At 38.8% G+C, this 17589-nt stretch overlaps 1 protein-coding gene across 10 annotated transcripts in view; it reads right to left on the bottom strand.

Moving 5' to 3' along the window:
* Window positions 1-17589, bottom strand: part of Robo1 (roundabout guidance receptor 1) — a 1006112-nt gene that overhangs the window by 75430 nt on the left and 913093 nt on the right. For all 10 annotated transcript variants that reach the window (XM_052740989.1, XM_052740992.1, XM_052740990.1 and 7 more), the window contains 5 exons: window positions 15654-15825; window positions 7004-7209; window positions 5590-5671; window positions 5277-5445; window positions 4862-5028 (listed from right to left, as the gene is read on the bottom strand). In XM_052740989.1, the coding sequence (XP_052596949.1) occupies window positions 4862-5028; window positions 5277-5445; window positions 5590-5671; window positions 7004-7209; window positions 15654-15825 (796 nt within the window). The remainder of the gene's footprint in view (window positions 1-4861; window positions 5029-5276; window positions 5446-5589; window positions 5672-7003; window positions 7210-15653; window positions 15826-17589) is intronic.

The following is a 17589-nucleotide window of genomic DNA, read 5'->3' as shown; positions in this document are numbered from 1 at the left end:
AAAAAAAAAAAAAACAGAAACATATATATAAATAAATAAATAAATTTTTTTTTTTTTTTTTTTAAAAAGGACAGGGTTTCTGTGTATAATAGCTCTGGCTGCCCTGGAACTGGCTTTGTAGACCAGGCTGGCCTCGAACTCATAGAACTCGAACTCTGCCTCTGGAGTGCTGAGATTAAAGGTGTGCACCACCATCACCTAGATAGACTAGGATAGTTCCTGACCCTACATTTTCCACATTTTCCTGTACTGCTGTCCAGTGCTGACCTACAGCATACCTAGAATCACAGCCTCGAGAGAAAACACTTAGCAGTTACTTGGCCAGCTCAGGTACATCATCTTGTCTCTCTGCTCCCCATTGCTACTCTGGATTTAGCTACCAACTCTAAGGCAAGAAGGAAGCAGTTGGAACAGGAAAAGTTAGACACCAAACCTGGGTTTGGACGAACACCTTCCCCTGGGCAACCGAAGCTCATGTAACTTTGGGAAGATAACTTCCTCCCATCACTCCAAGCCAGGGCTTTAGAGTAGACTGGAACTCTCCTGCTGAGGCCCACCCCTAACTGCAAGGGAGATTACTTAACCTTAGTTCCTTATATGTCACAGAATGACTAGCAGCAAACATGGTTTCTCATGAGGACTGGTAAAAGAAATGGATTGTGGTAAGGCACGAAAGGCATTTTATGGTTAGGCAGAGGTCAGGCCTATGATAATGGACTCAGAGTCCCTAACTAGGACACATTATGTCTTCAGTTTATAACCAGTTGCCTCATAGGAAAGCTCCCATACTCAAAGCATCACTGGCATTTCAGAAAGTATGACCAAATACAAAAATAACCATTTTTCAAATGGTTGGTGTGGTGGTTGGAAGAAGAATGGCTCCCATAGGCTCATATATTTGAATGCTTAGTCACCAGGGAGTGGAACTGTTTGGGAAGGATTAGAGGAGGTGTAGCCTTGACAGAGGAGATGTGGCCTCGTTGGAGGTGTGTCATGGGGGGGTTGGTGGACTTTGAGGTTACAAAAGCCCATGCTTTTTGAAAGATCAGGCCCAGTGTCTCCCGCTTTGCTGCCCATGGAGCAGGATATAAAGTTCTTAGCTACTGCTCCAATGCTAAACCTGTCTGCTTTCTACCATGATGACAACCACTAACTAACCATCTAAAACTGGAAGCCAGCCCCCAACTAACTGCTTTCTTTTATGAGTTCCCTTGGCTATGGTGTCTCTTCACAGCAACAGAACACATACTAACACAGTCAGGCACCATGATTTGTGCCCGATCCCTTAATTTCTTTGATTTAAAACAAACCTGCCAATCTACCCCTTCAGGAAAATGGGATTGCCCAACCAAGTGTTATCATTTTGCAATAGCAATTTATACTATTGTTGTAGAACATTATGTATCAGAAAGAAAATGGGAAAGTGACATCTAATAATGTATTTTTGAGATGCATGTGAATCGGTCCCCTAAATGCATGATATTGTAAGTGCTCTTTGTCAACATTCAGAGATATACTCAGAACAAACATTAGATATTTCTCAATCTAATTCCGAGTCCAGTATATAGCCCCCTATGTGATTGTTGAGGGAGGACTGTCCAGGGAGCACTCACTGTGTATAATAACTAGTATGTTCCTTTTGAAAATTTTCCTTGTGCATGTGTGTGGGTGTGTGCATACGCAGCTGGGTATGTGTTTGTGTGTAGGTACCCATGCATTAAGTGTGTGGAGGTAGGGAGTGAGCCTCACATGTTGGTTCTCAGGCACCATCCACTTTATTTTTTGAGCCAGTATCTTTCCCTGGGAGCTGGGGCTCACCAATGTGGCTAGGCAGGCAGGCAGTAAGCCTCAAGGGTCTTCCTGTGTGCCTCCTCAGTGCTGGTATTACATGGATGCCAAGGGCTGAACTCAGGTCCTTGAGCAGGACATACTTTATCTATTGATATTTCTTCCCAGGCCCATAACTGGTATTTTCTGATGAATCCTACATGCATACTGTAATATTCTATATATGTTTCCATTAAAAGTTAAGTTAAGAATTGTTCAATGTTAAGGCTTATGGTATCAGAATAGTACCCAAAGTGGTATTCTATCCCAACACAAACTATATAATCCCTGTCTTGTACCCACACAGCTGATATTCCCTGCAGGATTGAATTTTGCCAGGTTCATTCCCATGCCATTATCCTGAGGTAGGCTAGACTGTGTCTCAAAAGCAGGCCAAGATCTAAATAATGAAATGGGACTTAGTTACTTTCCCCAATTTGTCCTTTTCTGTTTGGAGTGAGAGAAAGCATGCCTTCCACACCACAGTCACCCACAACGGTAAGGGAGGGATCTCATACTCTTCATATGTTTTTGGTTTTGGCTTAGCCATATCAAGACTCTTGAATTTCTTTTACTAGAATTGATTTTCAGCTCTTCATCCAGTTCTATCAACCACTCTACCAACTATTATCACTGGTCTTCCCATAGGAGACTGAAGAGTCAGGGCTGGGGTAAAGCGCAGCTTGGTGGTAAGACACTACCATGTGAATATGAGGCCCTGGGTTTGAGTCATACCATCTTTCCAACCAAAATAAAAGAAAAGCTCTTAAAAGTCCATCTGAAAATGTAGTGCTCACAGACAACATATTACATAATTCATGATCCAACCAATTCAAAATCAAGGGGTAAGGATGACCAGATTCAGACACGATTCTGAAAATCCCAGTAAGGATGAATTTTGTTCACTTGACAAGCACATCACGCAGTGACCTCAGACAGATCTCACAGCTAATTTCAACTGGAGTCTGCGCACTTCACTAAACCCTGACACACACCCCCTCCTTGAGCTGGTCTGCTTGTTCCAGCCTTTTATAGTTAATTTTTCAAACCACAATTCAAGTACCAGATTTTTTACTTTGCTCTATTAATTTTAATCTTGTTAGTGCTGGCTCATCATTCCAAGCTGTCAAGATATATTTAATTGATTCTCTCATTTGGCAAACTTGCTACTTTTCATAGTGATATGATAGCAGAATTTTCTATGAATCTTCTTTATTCTTGTTTTAGACACTGAATGAAGCACAGGTTTGCTATGACATTAGACAGAAAAAATACCTTGCATGCATTATTACTTGTTAGTTAATAATCTCTGTCAACTCTGGAGAAGTGAGTTCATTTAGCTTCATTTTATACCCAAGGAGACGGGATGCTCAGGCGTGACCAACTTGCTAAGAGCCACACAGCTAGACTGAGGAGATGAGATGAAAATATTTATTTCAAAATGGCATGCGTATTTCCCTAGAAAGTCAGTCTCCAGGTGACACAGATTCATTTTATCATGCTGTTTTACTAGCTACGTGTCTGAAGGAGGCTATTTCAACCCAACTAAGAGGAAAACATGATGTTCATGTGGATATGTGGATAAAACATAGGAACAATATCCTCATTTACAAATGAGTACGTGAGACTAGCATTAAGTCTGCTATCAACACTTTCATCTAGGTTGAGTGGATAGAGACTCTTCTATGCGGACAAGAGTTTAAATTCACTTAGAAGCTGCTGGAGTTTCTACGTTCTTTACACATGCATCTAGTACTGCAAACCTCACACTGTTTCAAGGCAGGCTCCGAGTACATTAAGGCTCCCAAGCAGGTGACTCACAATAGCAAATATGCCTAGGCATCTGGGTGTGTTGATTTCATGCACGAGGAACAGACATGGACATGTTCTGCAATTCAGCTGACTTTCTCTGTGAGTTCTAAAGCAAAACGTCCTTCTTAAAAGACTGCTTAGCTGTACCCTAGGAGTAGCCAGAACATGTGACATGGCTGTCGTCTGTCCTCCTGTACCAGGAAGAAAGCAGTTTGAGTCTTTTAGGCACTTTGTGAACAACTTGCTTCTCTCCTCATATATAACTAGTCCGCAGTTTTTCCTTTGGAAATGTTAACTCAGAGTCAGTGCTTCTGTGTGTGGGGAAATCATTCTCCAGTTCCAATCGCCTTACTAAGATAAGAGCCAGCGTATTTTTAATTATGATGACATTAAGTTTAAGGAAAAGGTAATGGTTGGCTCAAATAAGTGTGCATTTTCCTTCTATAAGAATTCTAAAATAATAGAATGAGTAAGAGGGGAGACAGGGAATATAACCTGTCAAAAGAGGAAAATAATGTCAATCCACAAAAGATGAAAAGTAACATATGGAAAAGAAAATCCCAACGAGTAACACTTCAGGCTCTGCATGTGTTGAAACAGATAGTAGATGCTTCCTGTCTTGGTCTCTCACTTCCATCCAGTTTCCATCAAAATAGGTGTTATTTTCCACGGGGATGTTTCATGTCATGCCTCATGCAGTGAGCATCAGAGTTCAGAACAACTAAAGACTCCAACGATTTACTCTTGTGGCTTGCAGGAGATTGGTTACAAAGAGGCATGAAGACCAAGTTTCTCATAGTTACCCTACTTCAGTGTGATTTTCACAGGACATGCAACCACTAGGGTGGGAATTCTGAAAGATTATCTTGGAGGTTATGTGGGCTGAATTTTGGCACCGACAAATTTACTCAGTTTTAACTACAATTGTAATAGGGTTAAGATATTAGACTTTTAAAATTTACAAAATGGTAAAGAATATACACATAGCCACAGGGTATTTTTAGTGGATTTGTCATCTTATGAGAGACAATTCCATATGTTATCAATCTTGATAGCCTCAGTCCAGAAAAATATAGTTTGTAGACATTGCATTGTATAGTAAAAAAAAAAAAAGGAACAGTTGGCAAATGTGCACTCTAAGCATGTAACACGCATCACGCCAGTATAATTATAACATCTAAGGCTAAGTAGGTATTTCAAGTTTCAGTCCATCAATATTTACCTTGTGTTTTCACTGGATCTGATATTTGGCTTGGATCACTAATCCCATATGCATTAGCTGCCCTCACCAGGAAAAGGTATATTGCATTAGGTTTGAGTCCTTTGATGGCAAATGTTTCTGTTTTCACATTTTCTGCCACAGTCTGCCAGCTGCTACCTGATGCATGGCTAAGGAAGGATACATACGTTAGAACAAGAACACTGGATGCAACAACAACAGCAAAAAGAGGAAGAAAAAAGAAAGAGAGAGAAAAGAAGGAAGGAAGGAAGAAAGAAAAAAGAAAGGAGGGAAGGAAGAAATAAATAAATAAATAAATAAATAAAGAAAGAAAGAAAGAAAGAAAGAAAGAAAGAAAGAAAGAAAGAAAGAGAAAGAAAAGAAAAAAAGAGCATGCAAGAAATCCCCCTCTCTTTACCTGAAGGCTTCTATAATATAAGACGTTGGGGTTGCTCCTGAGTTCAAGTTTGGCTGCCACGATAAAGTTACTGTGTTTTTGCTGACATCTGTGACTTCAGGCTTTGAGGGGGCGCTGGGGATTAAATTGGGGTCGGTGGGTCTTGGAGGTTGAACTGGAACTCCAAACTCTAGCAGGTGTGGAGGGAGGAACACAAACATTTACACATACACAAATTGGCACATGAACGTAGGTAACACAGTAGCCTGTCCCTCATGGACCAGGCTGTTGGCTTTCGTTACCAAAAGAGCTTCATGACAAAGTGGAGACGTACCCTGTACTTCGATGTAAGCACTCCACGTGGCCTCACCACTGGGGGTTGATGCAGTGCAGGTGTATCGGCCAGTGTCACCCAGCTGTGAAAGCAGATGGAAAAGAAATAGTTGGGACAATCAAGAGCTTGCTGGGCTGGAAAAACAATTACAGGTTTGTATATGGTCCATGAATATGGATAACGACATTAAAATCTGCTAACCAGAACTGTCCCTTGAATTGAATACGTTTTTCTTGAAATGTGGAGGAAAATACTGCATGCATACAGAAATAAACAGCCTTCATATGGTTATCCTAACTGTGCAATGAGAAAAAATATCTGCAATGCTTTAACAGGCTAGGTTTAGCATCAAAGATTAGGGACAAACGAATTATATTGTAACTTCTTAAATGACTCATTCTATCCCGTCTCTTATTATGAAACTTAAGTCAGTCTCAGAGGTAAAAACAAACCCTTGATGGAAAGAACACTCTCTCTTCTGAAAACTGAAGCCTAAAATATAAACCCTGGTTCAACCTAAAACTCAGGAGCGGCATGCTAAAGCCATATACTTCCGCTTAATGGGACAACTCTTCTCTTCAAATACTGTCATCCAGCTCTGGTCACCACAAGAGCAAGGTGCAACAGTTGCTGTGAAGAACTGCAACGTTGTAATCTTTGCAGCACACCAAATCAACTGTGATGTTGATCCCAAACTCCAAAGAAGTCACCCACCACACACAGCCAGGCAACTGAAGTGACTGTTGACTTCAGCCTAATACTGTCCTTTCATATGTCTCAAAAGCCTGACTGATCTAGACCACAAAAGAAAAATCAAAATCAAAACAATGTAAGGACTGATACAAAAGAAAAATCAAAATCAAAACAATACAAGGACTGATGAGAGATGTAGTGTCCCAGAAGGGTAAATCCTTACATTTATGTCCATAAATCAGTGGGCTTCTCATCATTTAGCATTCTTATTCGAAATGTATATTGATTTAGTACATGGCTTTATAAGCCTTATTCATGTGTATGATATTCTGTAATTGCAAAATGCTGAACCAAATAGTCACAACAGAAACACTTCTCAAGTCCACTGTGCATAAAGCAGTACTAGAAAATTTACCTTTCTAGTTAACACTAAAATGCCTTGTATCATACCATATACACGGAACGCATACCACCTCTCAGGTCCCCAGTCACTTTCCTCAAGCATTTTCTTTCACCTCCACGGGACCTTAAATTACTTGCAAATCACCTCAAGCACACACAGTGGCATGTCTAAACAAATGATGCATCACCATAAAATGTGTTTTATTTATTATTTCTTTATTTATTATTTCATACAGGTTATGGTATTTACAACATTAGTTGCTGCCATTAAAAATAAAGCAGAACCAAGCAGGAAGTCCACGATGTCTTTGCAAGTTACCTTAGCGTAGCGGATCTGCAGCATGCCAGTCTCCAGCTGTTTGATCCGAGAATCTTGGGTTGAAACAAGGACTCCATCCTTCCTCCATAGAATTGTGGGCACTGGGCTGCCTGTCGCCACACAGCTGAGGACTAAAGTGCCATCCACTGCTACCGTCTGATTCACGGGACCTTGTCGAATGACTGGGGGAGGCCGGTCTGCAATCACTGCCAAAAGAAACAACAGGAAATAGATTTCTGCAACTGGAAGCAATTTTCTAATCATCTGAGCAACAGCCATAGCTGTAGGCTTTGAAAAAAAAAAAAAAACTAAAGATAATTAAACAAGTAATTAAAGTGGAGACATGCATTATTCAGAATGCATTTGCATGATGCACTGATTAGGAATATTAAAATGAGATACAATGTACGCCTTTCAAATGACCAACTAGGCCTGAGCATGTTGTATTATCTAGGGACTGATCTAAATGCTCAGAAATTGAATAAGAGCTGTAGCTGGTGAAGAAGGGCATAGAGTGGCGAGAATAGAATACTGTAAACATGGGAAAAGCCCAAGAACTAGAAACATTTAACACATTTACCCCATAGAAATGTATGAGGCAGATTTTAATGAATGAATCAAAGCCAGCTTGATTTCATAACTGTTTTGTCTCCAACAACAACCACCGTCACCATGAAATGCCATGCCAGAACGTTTGACAAGTTTGCGTTTAAAAAGGTGCGTTGGACTTTCATTTACAGAATTAAACTTGCTGTCTTTTTTTTATCTCAGAATGGTCTGTCCGTCTGTCTGTCTTTCTTTCCTTCTCCCTCTTTCTCTCTTTGGGATGTATGTGTATGCACGTGTGTGTGTGTGTGTGTGTGTGCGTGTGTGTGTGTGTGTGTGTGTGTGTGTGTGTCCGTGTATGTGGTGTGAGGGCACGTTCACATATGTGCATGGGTGTTCATGCATGTCTATGCCTGTGAGTGCACAGTCCAGAGGTTGATGTGTGATGTCTTCCTATACCGCTCTCTGCCTTATTTACAAGGCGGTCTCTTCCTGAGCCACGGATTTTAGGTTTGGCCAGTCCAGAGAGCCAGTCTGTACTGGGACTCCTCATCTCCTGAACGCTTGGATTACGGGTTCACCACCTCACCCACTCAGTTCCTGTGTTGGTTCTAGGAACATAAACTCCATTCCCCACATTTGTGAAGCAAGTGCTTTATCCACTGAGGAATGTCTCCAGGACTTTGCAATAATTTTTCTACAGAAACATATACATAGCTTAGAAAATAACATCAACACACTATAATGGCTCCAGGAACACTGGAAATTCACCCAATAGCATTGCTGGTAGGCCAACCAAGAAGATAACTGAGGATGATACTCAAACTTGGCAACCGTCATCATCCCATATTAGAATGAACACAAATGGCAAACACACTCAGTCAATACTGTTTGTTTGTTTTTAATTGAAAATAGACTTTTCCCATACAATACACTCAGCTCACAATTTCCCCTTCTTCGTCTCTTCCAGATCCTCCCCACCTTCCCAGCTACACAACCCCATGCCTTCTTTCTCTCTTGCTTTAAAAAACAAATAGGCAAAAGGAAGACAAACCAGGAGAGCGCAAAACAAACAGAGAAAATGAAAAAGCACAAGAAGCGTATGCACACACAGACACACCACACAGAAAGCCCAAGACTGCTTTCAATACTAACTTTAATCGACTTTGAAAAAGGACCAATGAAAGGATTTTTATTATAAGTAAATAACATTATCATACAATATAAAACACCTGAAGGCCGGGCGGTGGTGGCGCACGCCTTTAATCCCAGCACTCGAGAGGCAGAGCCAGGCGGATCTCTGTGAGTTCGAGGCCAGCCTGGTCTCCAAAGCGAGTTCCAGGAAAGGCGCAAAGCTACACAGAGAAACCCTGTCTCAAAAAACCAAAAAAAAAAAAAAAAAAAAAAAAACAAACAAACAAAAAAAAACAACCAAAACACCTGAAGAATTCTATGCCTTAACTCCACTATTTTCATGAGAATCTAACACAAGTACAGAGGAAGAAGGGACAAAATTAGAAAAAATGTTCCCATCTCTTGACTGAAGGAGCTTATCAACCTCCACTGATTTCTCTAAAATGAATAAAAGTTGTTTGTTTAATTTCAGGAAATTGTCTTCAATTATGCAGCTTTAAAACCCTGGATCTCTTAAAAATCCTGGATCTCAAAGTTTAAAAAAGAAAGAGATGCAAATATATGAGAGAGAATTCTAACAAGTTGTCTGATTAAAGGGCCTGGCTGCCAGAGGAACTAAATTTTGGATGCAATAATTTGCGAATCTGGATGTGTCATGTTCAAAGTTTTTATGCACCAAGGATTTTCACAAGCTGGAGTCGCACTTCAATTTGTTCCTCGTTTATCATGCAATAATTATTAGTTTTATGCGCTCACATTAAAAAGGCAATTAAGGGAAATCAGCAACTATGCATTGCATTTCAGGCTTCCAATTCTCTTGCATGCCATCCTTACTGGGGGGGAAGTTTGCCAGTAGCACGGGGAAATGAGAAGGCTGGAGTTTGAACCTTGGCAGGAGTGTTTTAGGTACCACGCTGTTGCAAAATGTAAGCCAACAATTCCTTTGCTTAGAATTTTAAACATCATCCCTGTTATTATCTGTGGAGGCTTGCGAAAATCCAATTGCAGACTTCTCCTGGTCAATCCACTGGGGATTTATAAGAGCACCTGTGTTCCACTGATTATCTGAATGAATATATATTTCCAGGCATTAATTGAATTAGCAACAGAGGGCTTCACTCCAACTGATTATCATTATGTCTAGTACTAGAATGGCTTATATTCAGTAGTCTTGTTATATTTAGAAGGCATCAAATGTCAGGCTCTATTATAATTTATATCTAATTACTCAGAGCTGCTTTATACGGTATCAAGGGTGTCTCACCAATTCTATCCAGGTCACCGATGGTTTCTCTGGCTCTGCCTCTTATTTCTGCATGATTTCTACTGGGCAGTTAACAAGAAGAAAGCAAGGAAAAGACACTTCCATCATCTGCCAGATGTCTTTCGGTTAGTTCTTTATATTCTCTAATCCCACTTTTTTGTGTATGTTGTTGTTTGCTTGTGTCTGGGTGAGGTATGTATGCATGTCCATGCATGAGCATGTCCATGCAAGCTCATGGAGACCAAAGGTTGAGTCTGGTCTTTTTCCTCATTGCTCTCCATTTTCCTTATTGAGTTAAGGTGTCTGGTTGAACCAGGAGCACTACCATAGAAGCTAGTCTAGGTACTCAACTTAAACCAGGGATCCTGTGTTACTGCCTCCTGAGTGCTGGCATTACAGGTGGCTTTGGCCCACACTCTGCTCCTCACATTTGCAGAGTCGCTTTATGCACTGAGCCCTCTCTCCCAACTTCTAGACATTTTTACACCCATAAAATGAGGACACTAACAGTTGTTCAAACTAGCTTAGGAGATCTCAATGGGTACTGAGATGAAATAGCCATCATGAATGTGCTTCAGGTCATTGCAAAAGGCCAGACATTCACATGCACTACACCGTGTCAGCTGCCCTTGTTTGACAAAAGCTAATATGGAAATCAGAACTGAAAAATGTAGGACGTCCTTAAAGCACCTGCACACTTTTAGGTACAGAAAATAAAACTGTGATGTTTTCATCAATGGGTATAAAATATAAGGAAATGCTTCTGTTTATATCAACAAATATGGTCCATTTATAAGTAAAGTTGAAACTGACCATTTGTAAGACAAATTTCAAACCAGTCTAATATGCTACAGTGGAATTATAAGGAAGAAATATTAGGCAATAGAATAGAGAGTGTAAGAAACAGGTATGTTTAATGAAATGAATACATACATCAATTTTCAGTAAAAACCATACAGCTACTGCCTGGTTCACCTAAAAAATTCACAACTGTGTATCAATGAACATCAAAATAAACAACTGTAATCTATCTGCAAGTGCTCTAAAGAGCTGTATATTCAAATGTAAGATTTAGGATATAAAGTATATCATCGTCCCCTTCCAGGAATCAGGGACTGAAACTCTGAAGTTCAAGTGGCTTGTCTAAATCGAAAAGGAACTGGAGAACAGTCCCTTTGTACTATATACCAGGTTTATCAGAGATGAAGACAAGCTGTTTTAAATAGCGTTTATTGCTTAGTCATTTTTATTTCTCTTATAATCTAGTGGGAGGCAGTTAAAATGCACACATTTTGTAGTCAGCGTTAGTAAGGCTGAACCACAGGTACAGGCCCCATTCCACAGACAGCTGCTACTCCCATGCCTTATGTTTTATTCCGCCTTTGCCTTTATTGTGTTTGCCAACAACACAGAAGGTCAAGAAGATAAAGTCAAATAATACGGAGAACACACACACTCTCTACGAGCCACCAGGCTGACAGAGTGGGCAGTATAAAAATATTGACATTGCCAAGGACTCACTATGACAAGTCTATGGATGTTTGAATAATATCAAAGAACTCCAAAAACAAAACAAGACAAACACACCGAAAGACTAAACTAAAATACAGCATAAAAACAACAGGAGAAATAGACCCTCAGCGATACATACATACAAACTCCACATTAAACCTCAAAAAATTATAAAGTTGAACAAGATATTTACTGCAGAGAATAGATTGGCTTCTAGGGATGGATTTTTTTTTTTTAATTCGAGATCTATTTATTTTATTTTGTGTGTACGAATGTTTGCTTGCATGTATGTTTATACCCCTCTTACATGTCTGGTCGCTACTCAGGCCAGCAGAGGGTTCTAGGTGCTCTGGAACGGGGGTTCTAGACAGTTGTGGGCCACTATGTGGGTGCTGGGGACTGAACCTGGGTCTTCCATAAAAGCACCAAGTGCTGAGCTTACAAACCTGTGCCCCTGCCTGGCTTTTTGTGCGAGTTTGGGGGGATCCAAACTCAGATCCATGGGCTTGTACAGTGCACTGTTTGTAGAGGGAGCCATTTTCCCAGCCTAAAAACTCTTTATTTTTAATTCTGAGAATAGAGATATTGGGGAGAAGTTCAGCAGTTTTGTTTTGTTTTGTTTTTCTTCTTATTTTAGACAGCACACAAAGATGCAGTTGTAAGCACATATGCAATTTTTTTCAAATTCTACTTTCCATTAGGTGGTCTTCAGAATTATGATCTAATGGCTATAATGTGCAATATGTACCACAGACACATTTTAGGTCCTTCTGAATCACTAAAGCCAGGGGACATATAGTATGTATCATAGGCAAGGGTAAGAAACTGAATTTTTTGACCGAGACAATTCTGGTTTTGAAGTCTCACTAACCAAGCACTAGCTCCTCCTTGGTTGTTTCTTCTCAACATTTGAGACTGTCTACTGAGCATTTATCACATTAGATCTGGGGTGGACACTTGGCAAACACTGACTAGACTAAACAGAAAATGGTTCAACTGTGCTGGAACTTGGATTGTAATGAATGACAGAGGAACACAAGATAAAAGAAGCCACATACACACACACACACACAAAAGGATGGAATAAATCCGTGTACAGATGGCAGGTATGGGGGCACAGGACTCAGGTTTGGTGGGTCGGGGCAAAGTCCTTGCAGAACGTGAAAGTCAAGTTGGTGTAAATGTGCACCAAGGAAAGACACACAAGCAGTATGACACAGTGAATCATGCACGCAGCATGGTAATCAGAACAGACGGCTGAATGTCAGACATGTCAGCTGTGCAGCACGTTCAAGGACAATAAACATCCAGAGACCTCCAGCCTAGTCTTCTTAAAAAAAAAAAAAAAAAACAAAAAAAAAACAAAAAAAACTGTCCTGAAGAAAACTGCCAAGCCCAACGTTATCTCCAAAATTCCAACTCAACACTGCACTGTGGAAACATGAATGTTTTCCTTTGAAGTTAGAATTAAGAAGGATATGTCCACTGTTCCAACAGTTCTACTCACGACACAGACAAGGAGGACATGAAAGGAAGACAAAGGGCAGCACAATATCTATTCATTTATACATAAACTATGTATGTCATTAGTATGTATTTTCTATATAGACAGAATAAGAAGTCAGGTTATTTTTATTTTCAGTTGCTACATTTCTGTACATAAGTATTTCAGAATACTTTACCTAAAAACAAATTAGAAAAATTAAAGGAATTTATCAAGGTTGCTTGACGAAAAGTCAATACACAGAAATGAATGGCAGAATTAAGCACTTTTCTCGAATAATTCAATAATGAAAAATTTAAATTCATCTACAGACACATCAAAAAACTTAGGTATAACTGAAAAGTATAGGCAAAAATTAAATTCCCAAAAAATAGACATTATTGAGAGATACTGAAGAAAATCTGAATACATTGAGAGATATATGGAATAAACATTTCTCTGAGTTGAAAACTTCAGATTATTAAAAAAAAAAGTAAAAAGCCTTACAGCTTTGTTTGTGTAGGGTATGGATTCTTATGTGGAGGTTTTAACCAATTTAGCAAAACTAAAATAAGGAATTCAAAGTTGGAGACTTACATCCATCTTGAAGCCTTATTATAAGTTACAATAACCAAGTCTATATGAAATGAAGTAAACAGATCCATGGAAGAGAATACAGACACAGACCACGTATTGTCCAGGAATCTATGCTCATTTGAATTTAAATAAAATGGCAGTGTGGTTAAACATGAAAAGCATGGTCTTTTCTAGAAATTATGATGGAACCACTACTTGGTGTGCATTTGAATCCTAGCAGGGGGAAGCAGAGTAGTAGGATCTGGGGAGCTCCCTAGGCATCCAGCCTAGTCCGTTGGGCCAGTTCTTGGTCAGTGAAAGATTCTGTCTCAAAAACAAGTAGAAGGCACTTGAATAAGGACACCTGAAGCTGTCTGTGGCCTTCACCTGCATCACCTCCATCCATACAAAGGAACACAAAAAATACACAAACAGCACAGTCAACTAGGGTGAAGCAATAGCCGGCATCTTTTATTTCTGACTCTTCCTGTATTCTGGTCCCATTTTTCTCCTTGAAAGACATGAAGTGCTTACCTTTTATGGTCCTCTATCTACTGCTTGAAATCAAAAATGTAAAATAATTCCAATTTTTCAAATGAATCCAGTATTGAAAACAGGCATGTCACTGTAATTTCAAAGCCTTCTGCAGTAATGCCTTCTTGATTTTACACACACACACACACACACACACACACACACACACACACGCACACACACAAATATACTACATATATTATGTATATTGCGTACATGTTATATACATATAAATATATTTTTAAATATCTAAAATATATTTATTTACTATATGTATAGGTATCTTGCCATGTAAGATAAATACATACACATACATATCTATTTCACATATTTATAGGCATTTTCCTTTGATGAAATAGATATTTAATAAACTAAAATCTTACATCATAAATGTACATATATATGTGCACATGTTTAAATATATGTTTCCAAGCAATTTTTATCTCCTTCCATCTTTTCAAAACACCACTACTTGAATTTTACAGGTTAGAGATTTTTCTCAACTGCCATGTCTTTATATTTGGCAGCAGCTGACCATGTTTAAGGAACTGATAAACAGAACAAATCAGACTATCAATAAAAAGTATCATATTGTTATTTATCAGATTCTGGATTCTCATTATCTCAATAAATTGAGATAGATATGATATGCGGGATATACATCACTTTCCTGAGTCGAAAACTAGATGATTCAGAATCAAAATAAAAAAAACTTACAGCTTCATAAGTCCTTGTTCTTATTTTTCTGAAGGAGAGACAATAGTAGAAATGGGGATTTATAGTAAAAGATTGCAAAGTGACTTCGTCTTGCTTTTTATGTGTCTAAAACACGAACACTTTCCTATGTTCAGCTCTTCAGAATAAACTTATTCCTGGGGAACTCTGCTTTCAGGAATCAGAACAGATGATAGAGAAGTACAGTATGTATTAAAGAACAATATAGTCCCCATCATGTGGTGATGTTTTATTTGTGCTGAAGTGTGGTGATATTTTATTTGTGCTTTAATAAATAAAGCTTGCCTGGAGATCAGAGGAAACAGCAAGCCATTTTAAGTAAACAAAGAAGTCAGGCAGGGGTAGCACATGCCCTTAATCCTATCAGTTGGCAGGCAGGGTCTCTGTGTGTTCAAGGCCACACTGGCAACAGAGCCAGGTGTGGTGGCACACGCCTTAATTCCAACACTACTTAACCACAGAGGTCTGAAGTTCTGTACAGACAGACAGAAAGTGGCAGAGCTGAGCAGGAAGAAGAAATGATGGAGCTGGGCTAAGAGCGCCAACGAGAGAACAGAAGAGAAAAGGCTTATAAATGTGAGTATTCAGGAAGAAGCTCTCTTTGGAAGCTGTGGAGTTGCTGAGGTGAGGTTAGCTCATGGTTTGTCCTATTCCTCTGATCTTTCTCAGGCTTTAACCCAAATTTCTGGCTCTGTGTTTTTTTATTTATTAAGACCGTTTTGAAATTTGTCTATACTGTCGTATCGACACCCTCTGTACTTTACACCAAAAGAACTGTAAGAACGAAGGTGAAGTTTGCATGAGAACATCCACAGGCTCTCTTAGAAGGTAATTTGGGTATTTCGAAAGAAAACGTTTTACTTTACCATCAGTCACTTCCAAATATGCCTTTGTGATGATACTTCCAGCAACATTTAAAGTCTGACAGATATAGTAACCAACATCAGACCGCTGCACATTAGTAATAGTGAGGTCCCCAGTCTGGGACACTGAAAACCGGCTGGTTGACTGTGGTGGCTGGTACGAGAAAAGCAGATTCTAAAACCAGAATTTGGGAGGAAAGAATAGAAACAGGTTAACAGCCAGGTTCTAATATTTTGGCACAGTTACATGTACATTTGTAAATATATGTATAAACATATACATATATCTATAAACTAAATATTCTTCCACCACAAATCCATATATATTGATGTGCACATGTATTAATACATATTATTAAACACAGTTTAATAATACAAAGCTAGATGGAGTTATATGAAAAATGTTAAAATTCTCAATATCAATGTGCATTTTTATAACCATCAGTTTGAACACATAAGAAGACCAAATATATTTATGCAAACTACAACAACTTTATATTACATATAAATGGCTAAGAGTGTTATTAACTCTAACACCTTTAATATATGAACAAAATGAAAATTAAATTCATTCTGATAAACTACGTTCAAGGATGCCATTTTGGCCCCATAACAAGCATTTCTTCCAGCTGTCAGTCACTAGTATTCTGGAACATTTATCAATCACTTAGCCAATCACTGGAACATTTATCAATCACTTAGCCAATCACTGGAACATTTATCAATCACTTAGCCATGGCACTGGAACATTTATCAATCAACTTATGGAGTTTTTGAAATTCATATGGAATTGAATGAATAGATTCAAATTCTTAGAAGTTTGTATTTCATGGTGGTATATCTCAAGAAACAAGGTACACTGAACTTTTCCTGACTGACAAAATTGCTATTGCTTTGTTCTTAAAGTTTTGGTGAGCTCATTTTTGTAAAGAGTTAGCTAAGACTAAACAGGAATTAATGTTCTAGAGAAGTGTTTCTCAACCTTTCTAGTGCTGTGACCCTTTAATACAGTTCCTCACGTGTGATGACCCCCAACCATAAAATTATTTTCACTGCTACTTCATAACTGTAATTTTGCTACTGTTATGAATGGTAATGCAAATATCTGTGTTTTCTAGTGGTCTTAGGTGACCCCTGCGAAAGGGTTATCAAGTCTTAATGACCTTTTTTTTATTCAAAGCAATTTGTACTGTTGAACCAAAATAAACACAAATTTTGGAAATTAATTCAGCCAAACTATCATACTACTAAGAAGGACATCTAGTGGATTATAATTTTTGCTAGAAAGATTTTCTTCCATAATTCCACCCTAGTTCTTCTTGCTCTATTCATTTTTGTCTCCAACTTGTTCTCAGCAAACAATCTTGTGATATCAAATGGAATATGTTGGGGCCCACCAATACATTAGAGTTCAAATGACAACCTACATCCTATAATGTTTGTCAACCAGAGCAGGGTAAAAATAATGAAGTTGGTAGTGTTGCTCATGAAAGTTGGTGGAGTTCCGTCAGTAAGCTATGCTCTTGCTCTTTATATCTCCTTGCCTTTAGAAGTAGAACCCCAAAATCCCCAATACTGAGTCAAGCAGCAGTAAGACAGGCCAAGGAATGACCAAAAATGAGTGAGATTAATTTTTCACAAGTAAAGCATTTCACCTTATTTAAGAAGAAAAATCACAGAGATGAGATTAGAAGAGATTTTAAACTATCCAACTGTTTTTCCATATTAAGCTGAAGCCTGACAAAACAGGTGTTGACATTCAAGAACAGTGTTTCCCAACCTTTCTAATGCTGCCAGCCTTTAATACAGTTCCTCTTGTGGTGGTGACCTCCAACAATAAAATTATTTTCATTTTTACTTCATAACTGTAATTTTGCTATTGTTATGAATTGTAATATAAACATCTATGTTTTCTGGTGGTCTTAGGTGAAAGAGTCAT

This window comes from Peromyscus californicus, unplaced genomic scaffold (assembly GCF_007827085.1).
Source record: "Peromyscus californicus insignis strain IS unplaced genomic scaffold, ASM782708v3 Scaffold_16__1_contigs__length_79575227, whole genome shotgun sequence".
Taxonomy (NCBI): domain Eukaryota; kingdom Metazoa; phylum Chordata; class Mammalia; order Rodentia; family Cricetidae; genus Peromyscus; species Peromyscus californicus.
This window is presented reverse-complemented; position numbering and strand designations above follow the sequence as displayed.